Source organism: Macrotis lagotis, chromosome X, assembly GCF_037893015.1.
Source record: "Macrotis lagotis isolate mMagLag1 chromosome X, bilby.v1.9.chrom.fasta, whole genome shotgun sequence".
NCBI classification, from domain to species: Eukaryota; Metazoa; Chordata; class Mammalia; order Peramelemorphia; family Peramelidae; genus Macrotis; species Macrotis lagotis.
In genome coordinates, this window is record NC_133666.1 from 310,994,200 (window position 1) to 311,010,339 (window position 16,140).

Genomic DNA, 16,140 nt, shown 5'->3' on the forward strand with positions numbered 1-16,140 from the left:
GTGGGGCAGTGGCACAGACACTAAATGGAGAATTGAGGGATCTGAGTTTTATGTTTGGTTCTTCTAAAAATTTGGGGTGTGACCCTTTTCTCTCAGGGTCTCAGTTTCTTCATTTGTATGTAATAGGAGTTATACTTTCTTTCCTTCTTCCCTCTCTTCCTTCCTTCCTTCCTCCCTTTTTTCCTTCTTCATTCATTCATTCCTTTATTTGTTCCTCCCTCCTTTATTTCCTTCTTTCTTTTTCCCTTTCTCTTCTCCTTCCCCCTTCCTCTCTCTCTTTCTTTCACAGAGAAACCCATTTATCCAATTTGATTGGAAAATAGAAATCAGAGAAAGTATACATAATCAAATACACACCAGGCAGTGCAGAGTGAAGGCAGTCTCCCGTTGAGAGTGAAGTAACTGAGCTCAACCAAAAGAGTCCTAAATGTCATCTAAGGAAATTCCCTGAAGCCTCTGGTGTAGCCACAAGCTGGGGAGAGAGACATTATGGAGCCTTTTTTGCTCCCTACACGTCTTCCTAGTCTTTTCCTACAGCAGCCTGAAGGGAGGGGGTTGGCATTGTCCATCTTATCTCTCAAAGCTAAAATCTAGAAGAACCTGAAGAGACTTTCAAAGAGACTCAAAAAAGGCCAAAGAACTGAATCTCTAAGTTTGGGAGTTTCTTTGAGTCTCATTGGCCATATCTGTATTTTATATGAAAGCTTATGACCTTTTGTTTCTGGCTGGCCCCACTCCTAAAGCTGAGACAATACATAACTCGTAAGCACAGTCAGAGACATAGCAAGGGCACAACTTTGGCATGAGAGGCAAATGGAAGACAAAATGGTGTTGGCATGATGAGCTTCTGTTTGGAGAACTGCAGCATTTCCACTATGATAGCAAGATTGGACCTCTATGAGGCAACTAGGTGGCACAGTGGATAGAACACCAGCCCTGGAGTCAGGAGACATTTAATTATTATGTACCTGTGTGATCTTGGGTAAGTCACAACCCCATTGCCTTGCAAAAACAGCAACAAAAAGATTGGGCCTCTATGGTAGAGTAGATGCATGAAGGTAAGTGTGAGGCAGAAAAGGCTAGTGGACAGTAGATGAGAGAAAGGATGGTGCCTGAAATCAGATCACCAGTGGCTGGTCTTTAGAGTTCTTTCACTGACCACAATTTGGCCTTCTTTTGGGTAAGTAGAATAGCATTGACCAACAATTTGTTCCAGTAAGAAGCATCTGAAAGGGAGGCCAAGGTCAGACACTTGAACTAAGTATGGAACTGGTGAAGGGTAGCCTAACTGAAAGACTGAAGTCATGTTTCTAAGGATAGATCCATAAAAGAAAGAACAGAAAAAAGGAGAGTTTTCCCAGGGAGACTTTCATGGAGTAGGGTCTCTAGTCAAAAATTGATTAGATAAAATCATACATACTACACCCTTTGACTAATAAGAGTTATGTCCCTTACTAGAAGGATAGAGCTGAGTTTTGGGGTAGAAGTAGCACATCTGAGAACCACAGAGATCTTGAAAAGTCTCCCAATTGCTTCTGGTGTAAGGTAGAGTATATGTTAGATAAACACATGTAAATGTAAGTATGTGTAAAGGGGCAGTTAGGTAACTCAGTGGACCTAGAGTCAGGAAGACATATTTTCCTGAGTTAAAACTGACCTCAGACATTACTTAACTGTGTGAACCTGGGCAAGACACTTAACCCTGTTTGCCTCAGTTTCCTTATTTGTAAAATGAACTGGAGAAGGAAATGGCAACCTAGTATCTTTCTGTTCAGCTCTGGCCATTTCAACAGGAACATTTGAAATTCCCCTGTTTCACTGAATGTCCATCTTTTCCCCATGGAAGAGGATGTCCAGTTCTGCTGAGCAGTTGATTCTCAGTTGCATTCCAAGCTCTTTTGCCTTCCAGAATGTTATATTCCAAACTCTATGAGCTCTTAATGTGGATGCTGCTAAATTGTGTGTAATTCTGATTGAGGCACCATGATATTTGAATTGTTTCTTTCTGGTTGCTTGTAATGTTTTCTCTTTGACTTGGGAGATCTGGAATTTGGCTATAATATTCCTGGGGATTATTATGTTTTTAGATCTCTTCAGGAGGAGATGGGTGGATTCTCTCAATTTCTATTTTGCCCTCTGCTTCTAGAATATCAGAGCAATTTTCCTGTAGAAATTCTTTAAAAATAAAGTTAAGGCTCTTTGCCTGATCATGACTTTCAGGTAGTCCAATAATTTTTAAATTGTTTCTCCTCAGGGCAGCTAGGTGGCGAGGTGGACAGAGCACTGGCCCTGGAGTCAGGAGTACCTGAGTTCAAATCCAGCCTCAGATACTTAATAATTACCTAGCTGTGTGGCCTTGGGCAAGCCACTTAACCCCATTGCCTTGCAAAAACCTAAAAAATAAATTGTCTCTTCTGGAGCTGTTTTCCAGGTCAGTTGTTTTTCCAATGAGATGTTTCACATTTTCTTCTAGTTTTTTATTCTTTTGGTATTGTTTTATTGTATCTTGATTCCTCACCAAGTCACAGGCTTCCTTTAGCTCCATTCTACATTTGAAGGAATTGTTTTCTTCAGAGAGCTTTCTCATCTCCTTTTCCATCTGGTCAGTCCTGCTTTAAAAAGTATTCTTCTCCTCATTAACTTTTTGGACAGCTTTTTCCATTTGACCTAAACTGGTCTTTTTTTTTTTAATATGTTGTTTTATTCAGTATTTTTTTGTATCTCCTTGACCAAACTGCTGACTTGATTTTCATGTTTTTCCTGCATTACTCTCATTTCTCTTCCCAATTTTTCCTCTACCTCCCTTACTTGATTTTCAAAATCTTTTTTGAGCTCTTCCACATCCTGAACCTATTTCGTATTTTTCTTGGTGGTTTTGGATGCAGAAACTTGTACTTTGACATCTTTTGAGTGTGTGTTTTGATCTTCCATGGGACCAAAGTAATTGTCTATGGTCAGGTTCTTTTTTTCCTGTTAACTCATTTCCCCAGCCTGTGTTCTTGTTTTGGGGTGCTTCCCAAGCTTTTGAGTATTATTAGAGCAACCTCACAAGGACCTCAATTCCTTCAAGGTCTTATGAGAGGCTCTGACTGCTCTCTTGCCTGTGCTCTTGTCTGGATGACTACACGCATTCCTCTCTGCCATGGAACTGTGAAGAGGGTCCCCGCTATGGCAGTATGGGGGCCCAAACTGTGACCAGGGTCTGAATATGGGCAAAGCAGAATAGTCTTGTCCCTGGCATGGCAGAGAGACTTTCAGTTTTCCCTTACCCCCTTACCTTCCATGGGCTGAGAACTCTGGAAGCAGCTGCTGGGTGACTCTCTGCTGGGTAGTCTGAGGGTCTGCTTCTGTACCCAGGATAGGTTTCACTGAGGGCCACACTACCTTGGGCCCCATGCTCACTCTAGAAGAGGTTTCTCCACTGATCCCTGAGTTGGGAGGTCTGGATACCTCTTTGGCTGCCATGAGCCCTGGCACCCTCAGGGACGCAGGCACCCATTACACTGTTCCAGAAAGGCTGGAGTTCATTCACTGTGGCAGTGAGGTGTGACTCTGGCTGCACTGCCGTGCCTTCTAACCCAGGTGGAACAGAGCCTTCCTATGGATCTTCAAGTTATCTTGGTCTGGAGAATTGCCTTACTAGGTCTTTCTATAGATTCTCCCTCTCAAAAATTTAGTTAAAGTTATAATTTTAAGGTTTCTGGAATATTTTGGAAGAGAGCTTCTGGGAAATCCTGTCCTCATGCTGCCATATTGGTTCTTCCCCCCTGCAAGTGTTTAGAAAATAAACTCTTTAAGGGTAGGGATAGCTTCATTCTTTGTGTTTATATCCCTGGAGTCCAATATCATATCTGGCATGCAGCAAGTGATTAATAAATGCTTGTTTGCTCTTGATTTCTAGTTGAACTCTCCTTACTCTATAATATGCTGAATAATTTTTTTAAACTCCCCATTTTTAGTCTTCTGCTAAGAAAAAAGCATGTACTTTCATGAACCTGCATACATAAAGATATATTGTACAAATCATCCTGATTCTCAGGTTCTGTGCCTCCTGGGGGTCTAGAATATAGATCTCTCCATAAAAGCACTCTTGGTGTTCGGACGAGTCTACTTGGACACCTACTTGCCTTATTCTTTAATTGCCTCCTGATACTGGTGGCTTCAGAGCCTATTCTGCCTTCTCTTTGGGGAAGGGCAGGTAGATTCTGTCCAGGAGAGATGTGTCCCTAAATGGTCTGTGACTCCCTTCCAGGGGACACAATGACGTGCAGAGCCTCCTAGTTGTCGTCATCATTGATGGGGGGGAAGAGAGAAAAGAAAAGATTCAGGTAAGACGGAACCAACCTGGCTCAGTAAGTTGATAAGGCACCATGAATAATGGAGGGAAAATCGAGGCCTCCCAGATACAGGAGCTTGGACTCCTCCAAGACTCCCCAAGGGAACCCTAGGTAGGGAGAATCATTTTTCAAGAGGCCCCCACAGCAGGGATGCAGGGGTAGGGTGCAGGGATGTAAGGCATGGAACTTTTCCTATTGGTTGATTTTTTTTAATATCCTCTGAGGCTCTCAGGAGTTAGTGACTTTTTAAAGACAGTATACCTGGTTTATGACCAATGTTATTTTTGCTAGTTTGGGGGTAGGGATAGGAGTGACTCACTGATTCTTTCTCATTCACTGTGAGGTAAAGCCAAACTAATTGGGGGAGTGGGGAGGGACTACCATTATCTGTCTAACTGAGTCATAGACAGATAGGAAGTAAGTATTTATTAAGTTTCTACTATGTCTCAGTTACTGTGCAAAGTGCTTTTATTAGTAATATCTTATGTGATGCTCAGAGAGAAGAGAGTCTTTAATAGAGAGAGCTTTGAATTCTGGGGAAGCATGAACTGTAGGGATCTATATTTATGTGTGTGATGCTGTGGACTTTGGAGTCAGAGGACCTGAATTCAAAGTCGGCCAATGCTACTTAATGTCTGTGAAACTGGGCAAGGGACTTAATGTTTCTGAATCTCAGTTTCCTCATCTGTAAAATGAGGAGTGTGCCCTTAATGGAAGTTTCTTCTGGCTCTAAACCCATGATCCTGTGATCCTACCCATGACTCATTTTCAGAAGGAGCTAAGAGGGGTCAGCTGGCAATCGATGCCAGGGGCTCCATAACTTAATTCAGGTCAAAGGGCAGAAGAGCCAGGGAGAAGGAAGGGAAAAGGGAGTAAGAAATTACAGTCAGCCCTGTGCGCTGATGAATAAATGATGATGCCCCAAAGGAGAAACCCCAGAGGCAGCTTGAGATAGGGGAGGAGGAGCAAGCTGAAGAGATATAAGGAGGAGGAGGAGAAGGAGGAGGGGGAAGACCAGAGAGAAAAGCAAGCCACCATTGGTTATGGCTTTGGTGAGGGAAATATAGCTTTGTTGGAGGAAGCGGAGGAGATTGGAAACAGGCTGCAAGGACAAGGAAGAAAGGAAGCCCTGGAAAGACACCAGATAGGTATTTCTCTCTGGGACTAGGAGGATAAGTTGTAGAAAGGAAGTTCAGTAAAAGTTCAGTCAAAGAACTGGAGAGTGAAAGGAAGGTGACATTAGCTAAGCAAGGAAGATCCAGGGCCAGAGCCTCCTGGAAATAGTAAGCTGGCAAAATGATGCCCCAGAGAAAGAAAAGGAAGAAAGATATTGACTTCTTAGCTCTGTATGAGGAGGAGCTGCTGAATTATGAATCTGAAGATGAAGAGGAGCTAGAACATGATTACTACAAGACCAGAGGTGAGTCCCTACAGGGTGAGGAGAGAGGAAGGAGATGGCAGATACAATCGGCCTTGTGCTTTTGTATGGGGCACTGGAGTTTCCAAAGTACTTTCCTGCCATCTTGTTTAATCCCCATAACAACTGAATGAGGTAAACTGGCCAGGAAGAGTTGTGAGGTATATTAGCTCAAGAACTAAGAGTAGAAAGTTCTCTTTAGATTACCCTACATTGTTCAGATGCTGCTTAGAGTAGGCAGCTCCCTAGGGCAGGATCTGCAAAGAGTGTGAGGGACATTTTTTAGTATGAATTTCTAAAACATTCAAATATTTGTAATGTCAGAAAATTTCACTTCCCATTTGTTGTTTAATTGTATCCAACTCTTCAGGACCCCAAATTGAATATTGATATATTGTGCATGGAATTTTCTTGGCAAAGATACTGGAGTGATTAACCATTTCCTCCTCCTGTGGAAAAGGAAAATCTCAGAACTCTCCACTATGACTTGTCCATCTTGGCTACTTTTGCATTGCATAGCTCATGGTTTCATTGAGTTATGCAAGTCTCTCCTTCCACAATAAGGCAGTAATCCAGGAGGGAGCACTTTCCATGGCACATTATTATTCAATTTGTGAGAAATGTTACTGTAAAGACTTAAGGTCTCCAGTGGGGCAAGGAGGAGAAATGTACTTTTAAAATTTAGGTAGTGCAATTTTCAAACTCTGTTAAGACCACAAACAGGAGTGTATCATCCCATCAATACATATGAATATAACTGAGCCTGCTGAATTTGGGTGGGTATCAAGAACTGGGGGTTCCTGTTAACTTCAATTGACATAATTCATCCCTTTCCCATCCTCTTTCTCACACTACTATTTTCCTTCACTATTCCACACTGTGTTCTTATGCTGTCTGCTTCTGTACCCCTCTTGTTGCTCATCTCTGTACCTAATTGAAGTGTGACTATTACTCCAGTTCTTCCTGCCAGTGGTGGTCTTTCTGGTAAGTACCCAAAGAATTGGGTATACCTGCTTCCATCTAATATTTTCATAAATCAATTATCAATTCATTTGTCATCCCAGCTACTGAGAAGATCTACAGAGATCTTGAGCTCAGGAGTTTTAGACTGAAGTGGGTTATGCTGATTGGGAGTCTACACTGATTTGGCATCAGTCTGGTAAGCCTCTGGAAGTGGGAGTCACCAAGTTGCTTAAAATGAAGCAGGCCAAAGTTCCTGTGAAGATGAGTAGTGGTATCAGTCCCATGAGTAGCCTCTGCATGTCCAGCCTGTGAGAGATGAAGAGATCCAATCTTTAAAAAAAATGAAGGAAAACCTCAGAAATATCTGGAAGGAACTTTATAGACCATTTATCCCCCTCTTCACTTTATAGATAGGGAAACTGGGATGCTGAGAGATGAAATTGCTTACTCAGGGCCACACAGGAAATGGATAGCAGAACCAAGATTCAAACCAATGTTCTCTGACTTCAGATCCACTGAGCAAGGGGCCTAACTGGTGCTACATTACTCATAATCTTGATCTTCACTTGGTCCCTGATTCTATGGAGTTGGGCATAGAGTATGAAGTCAACTATTTTCCTCAAATGGTATTCTTTCGTGGTGTGTGAATAGGCAGAGCATGGGTCTAGGGAGGATGAGAGTGGCTTAAACCATGGTTTCCTTACCTATTTGGTATCTTAGGAATCTGTCTACTTCACTTCAGAGAGAGTTACTCCATAATGGGTGATATGGAAGAAATGAAGCAGGAAAGGAAGGGAGTGGGGGAAGGAAGAAATCAGCAAAGGGACAAAAGAAGGGAGGGAGAAAATTGGAATAAAAGTTGGAAATAGAATGTAGAATGGAAGAGGAGGAGGAGAAGGAAAGGGAGGGAGAAAGAAAAATTGGAAGAAAGGAGGAGGGAGAGGGAGAGAGGCAAAAGGGAGGTAGGATATTCTTACTGTCTTCTTATTGTGCTGATATGGTCTTTCTCACTTCCTAGTTTAATATTCCCACCTGGAATGTACTTCCCCTTCCTCTCCTCTTTAAATTCCAACCATACCTAACCTGTGGGTACTTTGCTAAAGGAATATAAATTCTGATTGCTGAAACCTTGAAGGATATCTTGAGGTTTCTGTAGAGAAAGTCATGACATCACCTTACTGATGTTATGGTCCTCTTCAAGAAGGAAAGATAGGCAACAATAAATCTCAACTCTCTTTCTATATCCAATTGAAGTCCCAACTAATCCATGCAGGTTTATTATTTAACATATAACCTAGCACTGGATTCTGCCTTGTTTCTTTTTCTATAAAAGTTTAAAGTTTGCAAAGCATTTTCCTTACAGCAACCTTTTTTGCCTTGTTCTCTTGATCTGGTTGTAATCTTTATTGTAGTGAAGATCAAGTTACTTCTGTCCAATCCTTATTGCATCCCAACAACCTCAGTCTCCCATGTCCCACCTTCTCCCCTTTAATCTTCTCTTTAGAGGTGGAGTTTCACATTAAGTTATTGTCAGTTATTATAATCCCAGTGTAAATAAATTCAATAGGTCCTCTCCTTAGAGAAGATTTTGATAGGGACGAGAGTAAAGATATTAGAAACATAAGCAGAATGGGGAAAGGGTAAGGGGAGAAAGGAGAAGAAAAAGGAGACTGAGAATACTAAATATGAATTTCTTTGATTTCACAATTTTGTTACCAGCTGGTTTTGATTATAATGACCAATCTATTTTCATAATTTGAGAAAGAAAAAAACAACCTCATATCCCTTAGTCAGTACTAAAAAGCTATTCCAAAGAAACAGACTCCTTTGTGAAGGGATTGGCTATCCCACACTAGAAGTCTTCAAGTACAAGATAGAAGAGCACTTGTCTGGCATGTTATACAGGTGATGCTAGCTCAGGTAGAACTGAATTCCACTGGGGGATGAGTTTGCTGCCAATTTTGAGTTTCTGTGATTGCATAATTCTCAATGAATGGAAGCTGTAGAGACAAATTTTAGCTTTCCCTAAGAAAAACCTTCCTAGTGAGGAGAGCTTCTGCAACACAAAAAGGGCTTCTTTGGGAGGGAGGAACTTTAGGGATGATGAAGGCACCTGCCTTCTGGGTCTCACACCAAAGATGGGAATGCCTCTTTTCATGGGGCCAAGTTGTAGTTCAGAGTCTACATTATTGGTGGACCAGATAGCCTGTGAGATTCCTTTCATTGCTCACATCCTGAAGTTCTGTGAAATCATTAAGCAACAAATATTAATAGCTCTACTACCACGTATTCAGAATGTATTAGACATTGTCAGGGATACAAAAGTAGTATGATCCCAATTTCTTAAATAGTTATTACATAGTTGGAAAAAGAAGACATCCTCTGGTGTCCTTAAAATCACCCACTTGCCTAAGATCACATAGGTAGCCAGTTAGAGGCAGAGCCAAGACTAGAAGCCAGGGCTTCAGTCACCTAACTCAATCCCCTTTATAATATTGGGTTGCATTCAGTGAAAGCCAGTGTTTTCCATTTTCAGAGAACAAAGTATTATAGGGAAAATTAATCCTATCTTAAATTAGTTTCAAAGGCATACGATAAAAAAATACAATAAGTATCTGTGTGCCTTACTTTAAAATATAGGAGGAAGTTGTGATACAATGGAAAAAGTCATTGACTCATAGAACAGGAGTTTTCAACCTGGGATCCATGATCTTGTTTTTAGAAATATTTTGAGAATTATATTTCAATATAAAGGGTTATATTTTAATCCTTTGTATTTTATTTTATGAATTTAAAAATATTATTCTCCAGACTGCTGAAGAATATATGCCACAAAAATGGTTAAAAAACCCTGGTCAGTTCCAACGTGAAGTTTATTAACTGTATGAACCTGGACAAGTCTTTTACCTTGTTCTTCATTTCTTCATTTGTAAAATAAGGGGCTTGCACTAAAAGATCTTGTAGGTTCCTTCTAGCTCTAGGTCTCATGAGTTCTTTAACATTTCCTAACTATCATTTCTCAAAAACTACCTTATATTTTCTCTTGACTTTTGTACAGACTGACTTGTTTTTACTTGCTTCTCCTGCAACTGAATGTAAGTTCCTTGAGGATAGGAAATGAGTTTGTGTTTTTGTATCCCTAGCAACAAGTACAATGCCTGGTTTGTGTTGTTATTCGGTCATGTCCAGCTCTTCATTCTTGGCAAAAATACTGCAGTGGTTTGTCTTTCCTTCTCCAATGGATTTAAGACAAACAGAGGTCAAATGACTTGATTAGGAACACACAACCAGTAGTGTCTGAGACTGGATTTGAATTAAGTCTTCCTGACTCCAGACCCAGCTCTCTTAGCAACTGAGACATCGTTGCTTTTTAAAATTGAATTAAATTGGTTCCCATCTGACCTCTACATAAAGCTGTAATTCTGATAGCTCACAGGACTAAAGACTTTTGCTTGGGAAGGCCCTTTTCCCACAGAGAATCTCATTTTTTTTATACCCCACCTTCCTAGTAACAGAAGTCTTGAGACAAGTTTTACCAATAGGACTCCAAGGCCTAATTTTCCTTTTATCCAGCTCCTTTAGAAGCTATCAAATGGTTCCCTAAATTGTGAATTCTTATCTGTGGTAGGAAACTGAGAGAGCACTATTTATTCTAACACATACCTTTATCAAGAATCCTAGGGACACGACTCTAAGTAGGTTATCATCTGGTCTTTGCTTAAGGATCCTAGGAGAGGGAGCCATGAACTGGCTCTCAGAACATCCCATTCTACTTTTGGATAGTTTTGATTGTTAAGACTGTTTCCCTTTCTAGAAGTCCAAATTTGCTAGTGTCAGCCATTTTTGCCCTTTGGGGCCAAGAAAATTTGTAACAACTGATATTTAAAAGCTCCGTGCTCTTTACATACATTATGTCATTTGATTCTTACAACTGTGTGAAATAGAGACTGCTTGTAATTATTTTTTTCATTGTACACATGAGAAAACCGAGGCTCAGAGAGTTTAATAAATAGGTTCAGTTAAGTGGTGCACTGGGTAGGATGTTAGACCTGAGATCAGGAAGATCTGAGTTCAAATTCTGATTCAGACACTTGCAAGGTGAGACTTGACCAAGTCATTTAAATTTTATCTGCCTCAGTTTTTTTACTATGTAAAACTGGGATAATAATAGTACTACCTTTCAAGGTTATTGTGAAAGTAATTATAGCAACATCAACAATAATAATAACCATTATTTATATAGCACTTTTAAGGTTTTGCAAAGCATTTTACAAGTGTTATATAATTTGATCTTTATTTTGATTAGTTATTTGACTTGCCCATAGTCAAAAAGTTCATTAATATTAAGAACAAGTTTAAAATCCATATTTCACCTAAGTTCAAGTCCAGGACTTTTTCTATTATAACTTTCTGCAATTCTATTACCCTGGATCCTTCTCAACTGTTCTCTTCTTTAGGATAAACAGTCTTACTTCCTCCAGACAATCCATGTGTGATATAGTTTTGAATCCTTTACCATTTTAGTTTTCTTCTCTGGATTCATTCTAACTTCTAAATATATCATCTAAAGTTTAAAACCCAGAACTGAAAATGACTGCCCATACATGATCTGAGTAGAAAAAGATGTAACTGTCTCTTACCCCCTCTATTCTTTTTTTTTAATTCCTTTATTTTTCATTTTGAATTTTTTTTTACAATTTTCCCCCTAATCTTGCTCCCCCCCCCCCACAGAAGACAGTCTGTTAGTCTTTACATTGTTTTCATGGTATAAATTAATCTAAGTTGAATGGGATGAGAGAGAAATCATATCCTTAAGGAAGAAAGATAAAGTATTGTGCCTGATTGTTGCATTAATGGAATGAGCAAGTTCATCAAGGTTGGTCATCACCCCCATGTTTCTGCTAGGGTGCACAATGTTCCTCTGGTTCTGCTCATTTCGCTCAGTGTCAGTCCATGCAAATCTTTTTGGGGTTCCCTGAATTCCCCATTCCTCCTGACTTCTAATAGAATAGTGTTCCATCACATATCTATACCACATTTCGTTAAGCCATTCCCTAACTGAAGGACATTTATATTAATTTCCAATTCTTTGCCACCACAAACAGAGCTGCCATGAATATTTTTTGTACAAGTGACTTTTTGTACATTAATAAAATATTCTTGTTTAAGAGTAAACATAATACCACCCCCCAAAAAAATAGACCTTCATGAGAAATAAAGTAAAGGAAAAAGGAAAAAGATGTGTTTCATTCTGTGTTCTGATACCATCAGCTCTGTCTCAGTGGATCACATTCTTTATGATAAGTCCATCATAAAAGTTACTTCCATATTTTTGCACTGTTGCTGTTGCTGATTGTAATTCCTTCCATCCATTCCTCCCTACTACCATATAATATATTTTCTCTCCCCTTTCATTCTGTCCCTCTTCAAAAATGTGCTGTGGGGTAGCTGAGCTGCAGTGCCAGCCTGATCACCAGCTCTGGGGCCAAGAGGCCCTGAGCCCACATACCACCCCTGAGACCCAGCAACCACTTGGCTCCATGGTTCCGGACAGGCCATCCAATCCCAGCCCCTTGCAAAAAGTAAAAAAGAAAATGTGTTATATCTGACTATTCTCTCCCATGATCTTCCCTCTCCTCTATCACCCCCATCCCCCCTTCCCCCTTCCCCCCTCCTTTTTACTTTATATGTCTATACCTTATTGAGTGTGTATGCTGTTTTCTGTCTGAGCCATTTCTGATGGGAATGAAGGTTCTCTCATTCCTCCTCACCTTCCCCCCTCCATATCATTGAAAAAACTCTTGTAAAAATATCTTTTATATGAAATATTTTATCCTATTCTACCTCTACTTTCCCTTACTCCCAGTGCATTTCCCTTTTAGTCATTGATTCCATCCTTCCAATATATTATATCTTCAAATTCAGCTCTCTCCTGTGCTTCATCTATAAAAACTCCTTCTACCTGCTCTATCAAATGAGAAGTTTCATATGAGTATCATCAGCATCATTTTTCTGTGCAGGAATACATGTAGTTCATCATCATTATGTCCCTCATATTTTACCCTTCTCCTCCATTCTCTATGCTTTACCTGAGTCCTGTATTTGAAGATCAAACTTTCTGTTTAGCTCTGGCCATTCCAACAGGAACATTTGAAATTCCCCTGGTTCATTGAAAGTCCATCTTTTCTCCTGGAAGGGGATGTTCAGTTTTGCTGGGTAGTTGATTCTTGGTTGCATTCCAAGCTCTTTTGCCTTCTGGAATATAATATTCCAAGCCCTGTGAGCCCTTAACATAGTTGCTTCTAAATCCTGTGTGATCCTGACTGCAGCTCCATGATATTTGAATTGTGTCCTTCTGGCTGCTTGTAATATTTTCTCTTTGACTTGGGAGTTCTGGAACTTGGATATAATATTCCTGGGGTTTTTTTTTGGATTGCTTTCTGGGGGAGATCAGTGGATTCTTTCAGTTTCTATTTTGCCTTCTGCTTCCAGAATATCAGGGCAATTTTCTGTAGGATTTCTTTAAAAATTAGGTCAAGGTTATTTTCCTGATCATGGCTTTCAGGTATCCCAATAATTTTTAAATTATCTTTTCTGGATCTGTTTTCCAGATCAGTTATTTTTTCAATGAGATATTTCACATTTTCTCCTAATTTTTCATTCTTTTGGTGTTGAATTATTGTGTCTTGAATTCTTGTAGTTCTCAGCTTCCTTTAGCTCCATTCTACATCTGAAGGATTTATTTTCCTCAGAGAGCTTTCTTATCTCCTTTTCCATATGGCCAATTCTGCTTTTTAAAGCATTCTTCTCCTCAATAACTTTTTTTGAACTGTTTCATCCATTTGACCTAAACTGTTTTTTTTTTCATTTTTGCAAGGCAATGGGGTTAAGTGGCTTGCCCAAGGTCACACAGCTAGGTAATTATTAAGTGTCTGAGACCAGATTTGAACTCAGGTATTCCTGACTCCAGGGCTGGTGCTCTATCCACTGCACCACCTAGCTGCCCCCTAAGCTGGTTTTTAACATGTTGTTTTCTTCAGCATTTTTTTGGATCTCCTTGACTAAGCTCCTGACCTCTTTTTCATGTTTTTTTTCCTGCATCTGTCTCATTTCTTTTCCCAATTTTTCTTCTATCTCCCTTACTTGATTTTCAAAATCTTTTTTGAACTCTGTCATAGCCTGATCCCAACTTCTGTTTTTTATGGAGTCTTTAGATGTAGGAGCTTGTACTTCCTCATCTTCAAATTGAGGAGGATTCTTGGGATCATAGACAAAGATTTTCTCAATCGTGTTCCTCTTTTTTCTCTACTCATTTCTCCAGCCTGTACCTGGTTTGGGGGTGCTTCCTGAGCTTTTGAGTGTTATTGGGATACACGCTTTGGGGGGATTTTTGGGACACCCCCCTGGGACCTTTATTCTTCCAAAGTCTTATGCTCTCTTGCATTCTTTGATATGTAGATGACCACAGGCACTCACCTCTGCCCTGGAGCTGTGAGGAGGGGCCTTGCTGTGTTAGTATGAAAGGCCAAACTGCAACCTGGATCTGAGTGTGGGCAAACAGCAGAGTCCTGCCCCAGGGAGAGCAGAGAGATTTCTGCAGTCTCCCCTGACCCCTTTACCATCTGTGGGCTGTGCTCTGGAGGTGCAGGCTGATTTCTCTCACTACAGGTTCTGTAGCCAGTGCTCCTCACTCCACATTCATTCTGGTGTAGCAGAGTTCTCTCATGACCCCTTCAAGCTGTTGCCACCGATCCCTGGCTGGGCTGGGCTGGGCTGCACTGCGCTGCACTGCAGCTGCAGTTTTTTCCCAACCCCTGGTCCTGGTGAAACATACCTTTCTCATGGAACTTTTAAGTTATCATGGACTGGGAAAATGTATTACTCAGTCTTTTGTGACTTCTGCCCCTCTAAATTTTGGCTAGAGTCATAATTTTTGGCTTTTGGAGTTTTGGGGGGAAGGAGTTTCTGGGAAATGCTGCCTTTGCTCCACCATCTTGACTCCACTGCTCTTACCCCCTCAATTCTTGACATAATTTCCTTTATATATTGTTATTATTGTTACTACTACTATTATTATTTTTAGTATTACTGTCACATTGTATTGTTGATTCATATTGAATTTGGAATTTACCTCTCCTATTCCCATGATCTTTTTAAAACATATACTCTTTAGTTTAGCCAGATCTCCCTTACCTTGCATTTGTAAAGTTGATTTTTAAAAACGTATGTGTTCAGATTTGTCATTTAATATGGGCTGTCATTCTATTCTGTTAATATAACTTTTTTGGATCCTAACTGTAATCCAACATGTTAGTTAATTTAGTGTCATCTGTGAATTTGACAAGCATGTTGACTATGTTTTCATCCAAGTCACTGATAAAAAATGTTAAACAGCTCATGGCCAAGGACAGATCTCTGGAGACATTCCACTAGAGAACTCCTTCCAAGTTGCTATTGAGTCATTAATGATTATATTTTGGGTTTAGTTATTCAGCTATTCCAAATCTACCTAATAGTATAATTGTCTAATCCACATAGTTCTATCTTATCTTTGAGGATACCAAGAGAGATTTAATCAAGTCTTTGATGAAATCTATATATACTTGAACTATAATGTTCCCTGGATCTTCTAATCTTGTAACCTGTCATAAAAGAAATGAAATTAGTATGGTACAATATATTCTTGATGAAGTCTTATTGGCTCTTGGTGATCCCTACTTCTAAGTATCCACTAAGTACGCTTTTAATAAAAGAATCTAGAATTTCTCAGGAATTAAAGCCAAGGTCTATTCTCTTTCGATTTTTGAAAATCAGGCTTGCATGATCTCTCTCATTTGCAAAGATCTTTCATCATTCAGTGACAATATTTTAGGAATAATCATATCTATAAGTCCTTTTGGTATCATGAGGTAAAGTTCTCTTGGGCCTGGTAATTTTTAACTTGTTTTTGGTTTTATTCACTATTAATTATTCTTGTTCCATTCTTCCTAGTCCAAAGCTCATATGTCCTGGCAAAAGAAAATAGACACAAAATAAGATTTAGGTAGTTCTTTCTTCCATCATCCATCATCTTTATTCCATTGACATCCAGCAGAGAAGTACCTCTTTGATTCAACCTCCTCTTTTCCCCTATATATAAAAATTCCTTTTGATTATTCCCAGATTTCCTCACCATTTCCTCATCTCAAGTTGCTTTGAGCTTTAAAATGGCCAGACACTATTTTTCAAGAATAAGTCTTGCCATTGTACTCAAGCTTTGAAACCTACCTTTACTTTTATCTTTCAGATGTGGTTTTTTAAAACATTAATTGGTTAGCAACTTCCCATGGATCTCGGGTAATCTCTCTCTCTCTTCCCCCCCTTTGGTCTTTGACTCTCCTTTTTATTTCTCTGCTGTCAACAAATATATTATAATTTTCATAT

At 39.8% G+C, this 16,140-nt stretch overlaps 1 protein-coding gene across 3 annotated transcripts in view; it reads left to right on the plus strand.

The window, feature by feature from the left end:
* The first annotated feature begins 5,633 nt into the window (after nt 1–5,633).
* The window catches only part of LOXHD1 (lipoxygenase homology PLAT domains 1), a 266,512-nt gene continuing 256,005 nt past the window's right edge, over nt 5,634–16,140 (plus strand). For all 3 annotated transcript variants that reach the window (XM_074203499.1, XM_074203500.1, XM_074203501.1), the window contains exon 1: nt 5,634–5,757. In XM_074203499.1, the coding sequence (XP_074059600.1) occupies nt 5,634–5,757 (124 nt within the window). The remainder of the gene's footprint in view (nt 5,758–16,140) is intronic.